Raw genomic sequence first — 8,358 nt, forward strand, 5'->3', positions numbered from 1 at the left:
TATATATATATACTTTAATAGATGCCTATTGAGCATAAAAATTCATTCGTGACGTTATTTCGGTAGTTTATATTAGCTACGTTTCAAGTCCGAGAAAAAAATTATTCAATACATTTACATATTTGGTGTATAATCGACTTAAGTACATATAGAGTTATATTGATAACATAATTATTATACAATAATTAGTTTATCCATGTTGATTTTATAAAATCACTTGAACACACTTTTAAAATATCTGAAAAAGACAACACGTCAAATTGAAATTAAAATCGTTAGAGTACAACGAGTGATAATTGAAATATTTAAATAATTATGACTTTAAAGTATACTTTAATGTATATATAAATTCATTATATGTCGAATCATTATATTTTCAGAAATCTAAATAGAAAGTTGGACAGATTGCTTCGTAAACGGACAAATATGCCTGAAAGACCTGATTTGTTACCATTGATATCCGTAGAGGAAATGGAGGCATTTGAAAATATCACAGACGCATCATATGAAGCTGTCGTAGGTGTTATAGATGATTTAATTCAAATTAATAATGTGTATAAGAATGAAAATAGTGTGACAAAATTATATGAAAAATATATTGATGTTGTTGAATGTAGGTCGAATATTTGCAATTTCTGGGAGGAAGAAACATCCACGAGTGTGTCATTTTTTGTTTGAAGGAAGCCGTTTTCGACACGGTGATTTGCGACTATTCTGTATGGGGTGAACGCGGAAATCGTTCACTTTTTAATACTCGGCTAATTAAAGCAATATATGGTGAGTGCTTCATCTCTGATATATACATAAACATAGCCATGCAATTAAGTGGTTCTTTTTATAACTTATACACTTAATAAATATGTTTAATTATATACTTAATAAATATATTTTGTTTCCATCATAGATGCTGTATCATCCAATTTCCAACCACCTCCTCACAGAGACGAATTTTTTAAACAGGTTTCAGAAGGGGTTCGTTTCGGAAAACAACGAATTCGGAATATCACTGTTGGGAAGAAACAACAAGTGACTGAAACTGAGGCACGTCAAAAAAAGCATGATGAAGCAACAACGAAATTTGTTGAATCATCAGAGAGAAAGCTTACGTAACTCATCGTTGCCGCATGCCACTGAAGAGGACCATCAAGATTAAATAAATGTGTTATACAGCTTTAATATAAGAGACTTTTTTGTAATATGACTTATATTTCTTCATTTAATATATAGTTTATGAAAATATTTATAAAAGGCCCGAATTCAGTAAGACTGTTTTTTGTAATACAACTTATATTTTTGTTTCATTTATATAATAGAATTTATGAACATATTTACAAAAAGGCCTAAATTCAGTAAGACGGTTTTATGTAATACAACTTATATTTTTGTTTCGTTTAATGCAGTTTATGAAAATATTTACAAAAAATTAGAAAAATTTTTTTTAATATTTCAATAGTGTACGTACTATGTTAATCTTTAATTTTATATGTAATATAATTCGCTAAAATCCAATCAATTGTACAATTTTTGCACAAGTACCCTAGCTGGTATAAATTCCCATATATACGCTTAGAAACCAACTGGGTAGCGATTATGTAACTTTTTCCCTAGGACGGAAATGTAAAAATTTTTTGTACGCATATGTGTATACATTATGTATATACATAAAAATATGTATATACGTAAAAATTTGTACTCTTCACGTTTCTATTCCACAGAAAGAATTAAGTTACATAATCGCTACCTTGTTCGAATATACTACGAAGGTTGTCATAGAATTTTCCATGGTAAATTCAGCATCGTATTTCGTGGTTTTGTGGAGATTTATGTATCAGAGCGGTACAGTGAAATTCGATTGTAATCAGTGATGAGAGATGAAGGGACAAATCCGCGCCTGCGCAACGGCAGTCATCATTTGTATACATATAATACTATATTATATACATTCAAAGACATCATTAACAGAGTCTCTTTGTAGAAGGAATATAAATAATTTATTTATATCCCTTCCTGGTAAACACTGATAATGTCTTTAAATAAGGTAATATTATTATATGTATGTCTAAATACGACTAATAACTGTCGTTGTGCGAGCGTGGATTTGTTCTTTTACATCTCTCATCACTGATTATACGAGTATAATACATCTACGCATAGGGCATTCGTGATGAAGCATATATGTGATCGTCTTGCTGTAACATTATGCTGACATATATGATATACGGATGATGACGAAATGTCTTCATTGAAGCAGTCAAGTTGCAGACAATGTGGCCTCATATGCAGATATCATGCATGACAACGATTTGCCGTCATAATGATAGCAAACATCGTTCGTTGAAACTAGCGCATACATGATGTCAAACCGCTGAATCACATTGAGAACTTTACATGACTGCAAAACTATAGACAGTTTGCGGAAGCACCTTGTTTTTAGATTGATGAAATTGAATGCATCATGCGTGACAGCAAAATGATATTATGTTGTTATCATCTGGCTATCTGGGCATATCGTCCTGCTTCACGCTACGTGGATGGCGTTTATCCGAAAAACGGTCGGACATCCAGTAATTGGTGCGGTCATCTACTCCGTCACCATTGATGGTTCAAGACCTTGTCATTGAACTTGTTAAAATACGTGATGAGGACAATGTGAAATTATCTTTATGTGACAAGTATGTGTATATGAAACCATCAACTATACTTTTTATGCTTGAACTCGAACAATGTGTTGAACACGCATATTTTGATTTATGTCAATATACAAATATTGTAAGCGATAAATTTGACTATTTTGTAAATTATTTACGTCAGAACTGTATTATGAACAAATTGGAAGCGGTAAACACTTTACGTAGAATTTATGATAATCATTCTGGTATTGCATGCGAATTGATAGTTTACGCTGTAGATAATATTGTATATAATGCATTGCATGAAAAATAAATGCATACGTAAATTGTATATCCCAAAGTTTGCAATTAATTGTTCCTTCCTTCCTTATCTCTGCGGTATCATGTTACGCGTCGACATCATTGCGTGCGAGAGCATCAACCACCGCGCTCTTATTAAAAATAGAATATAAAACTGGTATTAAAACATTGTTTGCTGCGTCAGTATCATGCACTGGTAGCGCTACTCGTCGAATTTTGCGCGACTTTGCGTCGAAGTCGGCTGCGATTATGCAAACAGCGTTACGGCGCACGTAATTTCTGACCTATCCACGCCACTGATAGTGCGATTCGCTTTCTGCTCCTCCAAGTGATAGTCCAAACTTGTTGATCGGAATTGCGATATCCACTGAACGATGTGTGTAGAACGAGGTCAATTTATAATCAGACCGGCTTCGCGAAGCTCTTCGATAATAGATAGAATCTCGTTATCGTGACCATTGTAACCATTCTGGCGCGAGGCCTCGAGTAACCGAAGACGATTCACAATTTCGTTGGAATCGTCCCAATGGATACAGTCGATGTTGTTATCGTTTAGTGTCATCGTACGCGGTAAATCCACTCTTTTGCTTATTCCCGTTCCAACTTTTTTATCCGACACCAATGGCGCTATTATGTTCTTATACTTGTATCCCTTACTACCCATTACTTGATTACTCGGGCTATGACCGCGCCTGTAAGCGTTTATCGTAAGCAGAATGCTTCTGTAGGTCTGTACGTCATCATCCGTACAGATACTTTCGTTGGGAAATTTCACATGAAAATTAACTCGTACAGGCCCGCTGTTCCATCATATCTTTTCCCATCTATGTATAATTATATCATCGTTTTTGTGCAAGGTGATACGTTTGTCACTGAGCATCGTTCCCTCATCGCTGAAATAAACTCCGTACACGATGTCTATGTTGACAGCTTTCTTGCCACTCAAAATTGCTTTCATATATTTCTGTCCTAATGGACCATAGTTTGTTTACAACTTTTTCTGACCCTCGAATGTTTGAAGAAAGTGTCACGAGCGGTTCATCTGTAACCTCGAAAATTTCTTCGACGGAGGTGACATGGTCGTACGATAAATCATGTGGATGTGGTATTTCAGACATTTCGTTCAAAGCGGATGGTACGGCTTTCGATTGACTCAACATTGATTTCACAGGCGTGAAGGTTTGTATAAGATTGTCGTACAAAGCACTCGGTCGTTTTCTTTTGAGTTTTGGTTCCTCGTCTTCCCCCGAAAAGAATGTTTCATTCATGCTAGGATCCTTCGAGGATTCAACAGTGTTTTCAACAATCTGTTTCAGCGGGTCGATAATAGGTTTGAAGTGTCTCTCCAATGCGATGTCCTCCTCTATTTTACCAGTCTTCAAAGCGCAGTACTTTTTGCGAATTGAATCGCTCGTTTTCGCAATCTCCTTAGCTATCTTCTCACGATCTTTGCTATTGTCCATGTCAAAGTATCGATGTCAATTGATCGCATCACGGTATTGCGAAGTCATTAAATCCTTTTCTATATCGCCCATTGGTAAGCGCACTGTCCTTGTCAATTACTAGAAATCCATACTTTTAATGCCAACATTTACGACATAAATCGCTGAAATCCTCATAGGACATGTCAGTATTCACGTGATCGTTGTACACGCGTTTCAGATTGATACTATCCTGTTTGAACAGGATCAACAGATTTGCATTGTCGCGTATGAGATGCTTCGGTATCTTTGCGTACGTCTGACAGAGATAGAAGCAATCGACGTCCGAGCGTCGTCCCATTGCAAAGTAGTCTCTTATCACATCCTGCTTGTCGCATGCCACGTCATCAAAGATAAAGATGGAATTCGGAAGCGCCTCGCTCGGTGGAATGACGTCACTGTTATCGGAGAACGTAAAATAGCCAATTTCTTCGATAGGAGCTAGCAGATTCGCCAGGTATCGATATTTCGGCTGTTGCAGCGATTTCGAGTACACGTACACGTTTTCGAATCGTACACAGTGTGGACTTTCCATCAGGTTTATCAGCACGTTCGTCTTGCCACAATTTGACGGTCCACAGACAACAGCGCGTATAGAAGTTGATAGCATGTTACCATGCTTGCGCGTCTCTTTATCGGCTTGCACTTTGCCGTTGAGATTCGTCACTTTGATCATCCGCGATTGGCGCATATTTTCTCTTTCCACAAAATACTGAAAACGATATCGCGAGCGGGCCTATTTATAGAGCCGCGTAGAGCGAAATCAATCAGTTATCAAAATGTTTTTCGTCATCGAGATATTAATCCATTGGATGCTGCGTGTTGCGAGCACGACATAGCGTATTCGCACAGTAACGATCTCGCCGAACGACACGCGGCCGACAATATACTCGCTGAGAAGGCACGTAAACGCATTACTGCGAGAGATTTAACTCTCAGAGAGAGAGCCGCAGCCACAGCCGTTTGGGCAGCTATGAAGGCCAAAACGAAGATTGGTATGGGTTTGAAAACAAAGAAGAAGAAGAAGAAGGGCAAGAGAATTCTTCCGATTGCGAAACGTAGTGGCGTCCTACCCGTTCTGCCGCTGCTCGGCGTTCTTGGGTCATTGGTCGGCGGGGCGGCGGGAGTCGCCAAGGCCGTAAACGATAGCAAAGCGGTGCAGCGTCAGTTGGAAGAACTGCAACGTCATAATCGTGTCATGGAAGGCCGCGATGTTTATCTTGCTCCCTACAAGCGCGGACAAGGTATCGCGCGTAAAAAAAACATTGATGAAACGTTAAAAATGCCGAGGGGAGTAACTACCGATGCAACAACTTGCAAACCGTATGCGCATTCCATATTTTAAAGGTATCTTTATGCGTACTACATTATCGGTTCAAGGAGTACGTCAAAACGAGAACGGTATCGTAAATCTGGACAATATCGAGGGACCCGGTACGCGAAAAGGGGGAATCGTGTCACAGTTTCGGTAATCTACGGCCGCCGAAGGAACTCGGACGGTATCTGGCAAACAATGTAATTGAGTACAATCGCACATCTCATCAATGTTACAGTCAGAACAATTGCGGACAGCTTTGTCTATAGTTTCTATGAACGGTTGACAAGCAATTTAAGGACTGGCATTGCGCTGTTTAACTCAGTGCTTGTTTGAAACATGTCGCTAACGTTTACGCTGACTGGCAAGAGTAGCGTCCTTGCCGTAAGCTACTTTCCGGCTGTAGATTTGGGCGATGGTGATTACGAGCTCAGTCTGACGGACTTTAAAACGTACTATACTCTAGCCAATGTAAATCGACAAACAACAAGTTTTACTATGACGATGAGGAAATTGTCATTCCCGAACGATCGTACGAATTGTGCGATATAGAGCGGTATCTAAAGCGTGAAATTTTACGTTCTCACGATGCGAAGAGCAAGGAGGAAGAGTTTCCGCTAGTTATTCGCGCCAACAACAATACGATGAAAAACGAAATCAAATGCGCCTATCGGATAAATTTTACAAAACCTCGCAACATTGGCTCGCTCCTGGGATTTTCGTCGAATCGCGTGCTGGAGCCGCGACAGTGGCACGAGTCGGACGTGTCGATAAATATCATCAACGTGAATATCATTCGTATCGAATGCAACGTGACTGCGGGTGCGTACAGCAACGACAGTTGCGTGAACACGTTACACGAGTTTTCACCGAGCGTGTCGCCAGGATATAAGATATCGGAAAGGCCGACGCAGGTCATTTACCTTCCGTTGTACGGAGCATTACGGATCTGATGATTCGCGTGGTGGACCAAGACGGCCGATTGTTTGATTTTCGCGGAGGAGATCACTGTTAGGTTGCACGTACGACGGCGCTAACGTGAGATGCTTGTGTTGAACGAGCAGTCGAAACAGACAAGAGATACACCTTTTACTGGAAAGACTACACCTGTAAAAAAACTCACTGCGTCCAATATTGGATATTTAAAGTCGTTGGGTTTCATCGTACGAAATGGCTGATATCCTGAATATTACCGGTGAGCCGATCTTTGACCGCATCGTCAAGATTGAGACTCACACGCACAATCCGTACGCCAATAATACGTTTGAACATAGCGATGAGATACGGATACCTATACAGCAGCAGGATTTGTATACGTTGCCATGCGACAGTTTTCTCTACATCGAAGGAAGATTGACGGTGAAGAAAAAAAACGATCAGGTATCAACAACGCTTGGAAATAACTGTGTGGCGTTCATGTTTGAAATTCGATATGAACTCAACGGTGTGGAGATTGATCGCAACAGAAACGTTGGAATTACCAGTATCATGAAGAACTACCATATGTGTCACTGACATACGACAAAGCTTTGATTGCGCTGAACGCTGGATGGAACTCTAGATCCGACACGGAGGAAGGATACTTTAATTTTTGCGTGCCGCTCAATATGCTGTTGGGCTTTTGCGAAGATTACAAATGCGTAGTCGTCAACGCACACCACGTATTGATTTTGATACGAGCGCGCAACGATAACAATTGCTTGGTTGGAAATCCTGTGACGGAGCTAGAGATTGAATTATTCAAAGTGCAGTGGCGGATGCCTCACGTAGCGTTAAACGAGATCAATAAATTATCAATGCTGCGAGCATTGGAAAGCGGTCGTTATCTGAGCATGAGTTTTTACTCGTGGGATCTGTACGAGTATCCTCTGTTGCAGAATACAACCAAACATTCATGGGCCACTCAACTTGATGGGACATTCAAAACGGCGACTCAACTTGAGAAGCCGCGATACGTTATCTTTGCTCTGCAGATCGGTCGAAAGAATGTCATGTCACAAGATATCAGCGTGTTCGATGATTGTAATTTGAGTAACGTGAAAGTATATCTAAATACAGAATTTTATCCGTACGACGATTTAAATCTGGATTTTAGTAAAAAGAGATATGCTGTCCTGTTTGATATGTATGCGCGTTTTCGTAAAGCATATTATGGAATCGACTACTTCGAAACGCTGCTCAACATGCTCTCGTTTGTCGAGAAAGGACCTTTTGCGGTTATTGACTGTTCGTGATAAAACGAAACGTGTCTTAATAATTATTAAAAAATTATACATATATGAATAATAAATATACATATATATACACATATAAATATATATACATATAAATAAATAAATATACATATATAGATTACTCCGTTGTCCGCGATTATTTGTTTCTTTCCTTCCTACTTCACGGCATCGTGTTACGCGTGCATCATTGGGCTCGACAAATCGCACTCTTTAAGTTATTATTAATATGCGATAAAATAATTGGTGGGACAAAGATGCGAAATGTAGCCACATAAGGGGAAGAAGAAGAAGAAGAAGAAGAAGATGATGATAATGACTAACTTTATGAGGAAGAGAGACGGTAAGTATAAATGATAAATATAGCGCGCGATGGGGACTGCGCCTGGTGGCGGCGGTGG

The 8,358-nt window shown here is 39.3% G+C and overlaps 1 protein-coding gene across 1 annotated transcript; it reads left to right on the forward strand.

Moving 5' to 3' along the window:
• The first annotated feature begins 426 nt into the window (after positions 1-426).
• LOC108769710 (uncharacterized) lies at positions 427-1,248 on the forward strand. Its single transcript, XM_018520852.1, has 3 exons — positions 427-516; positions 618-777; positions 905-1,248. The coding sequence occupies exons 1-3, from the start codon at positions 427-429 to the stop codon at positions 1,108-1,110; spliced, it is 456 nt and encodes a 151-aa protein (XP_018376354.1). The 3' UTR covers positions 1,111-1,248.
• Positions 1,249-8,358: the final 7,110 nt, after the last annotated feature.

This window comes from Trachymyrmex cornetzi, unplaced genomic scaffold (genome assembly GCF_001594075.2).
Source record: "Trachymyrmex cornetzi isolate Tcor2-1 unplaced genomic scaffold, Tcor1.1 scaffold932, whole genome shotgun sequence".
Lineage (NCBI taxonomy): Eukaryota > Metazoa > Arthropoda > Insecta > Hymenoptera > Formicidae > Trachymyrmex > Trachymyrmex cornetzi.

What these genes read in the sequence shown, in the direction of transcription:
- LOC108769710 (XM_018520852.1), top strand. Translation starts at nt 427, where the DNA reads ATGCCTGAAAGACCTGATTTGTTACCATTGATATCCGTAGAGGAAATG. An exon ending in ACGCATCATATGAAGCTGTC is followed by an intron (nt 517 to 617) that starts GTAGGTGTTATA and finishes TGTTGAATGTAG; the next exon opens with GTCGAATATTTGCAATTTCT. An exon ending in GCTAATTAAAGCAATATATG is followed by an intron (nt 778 to 904) that starts GTGAGTGCTTCA and finishes TTTCCATCATAG; the next exon opens with ATGCTGTATCATCCAATTTC.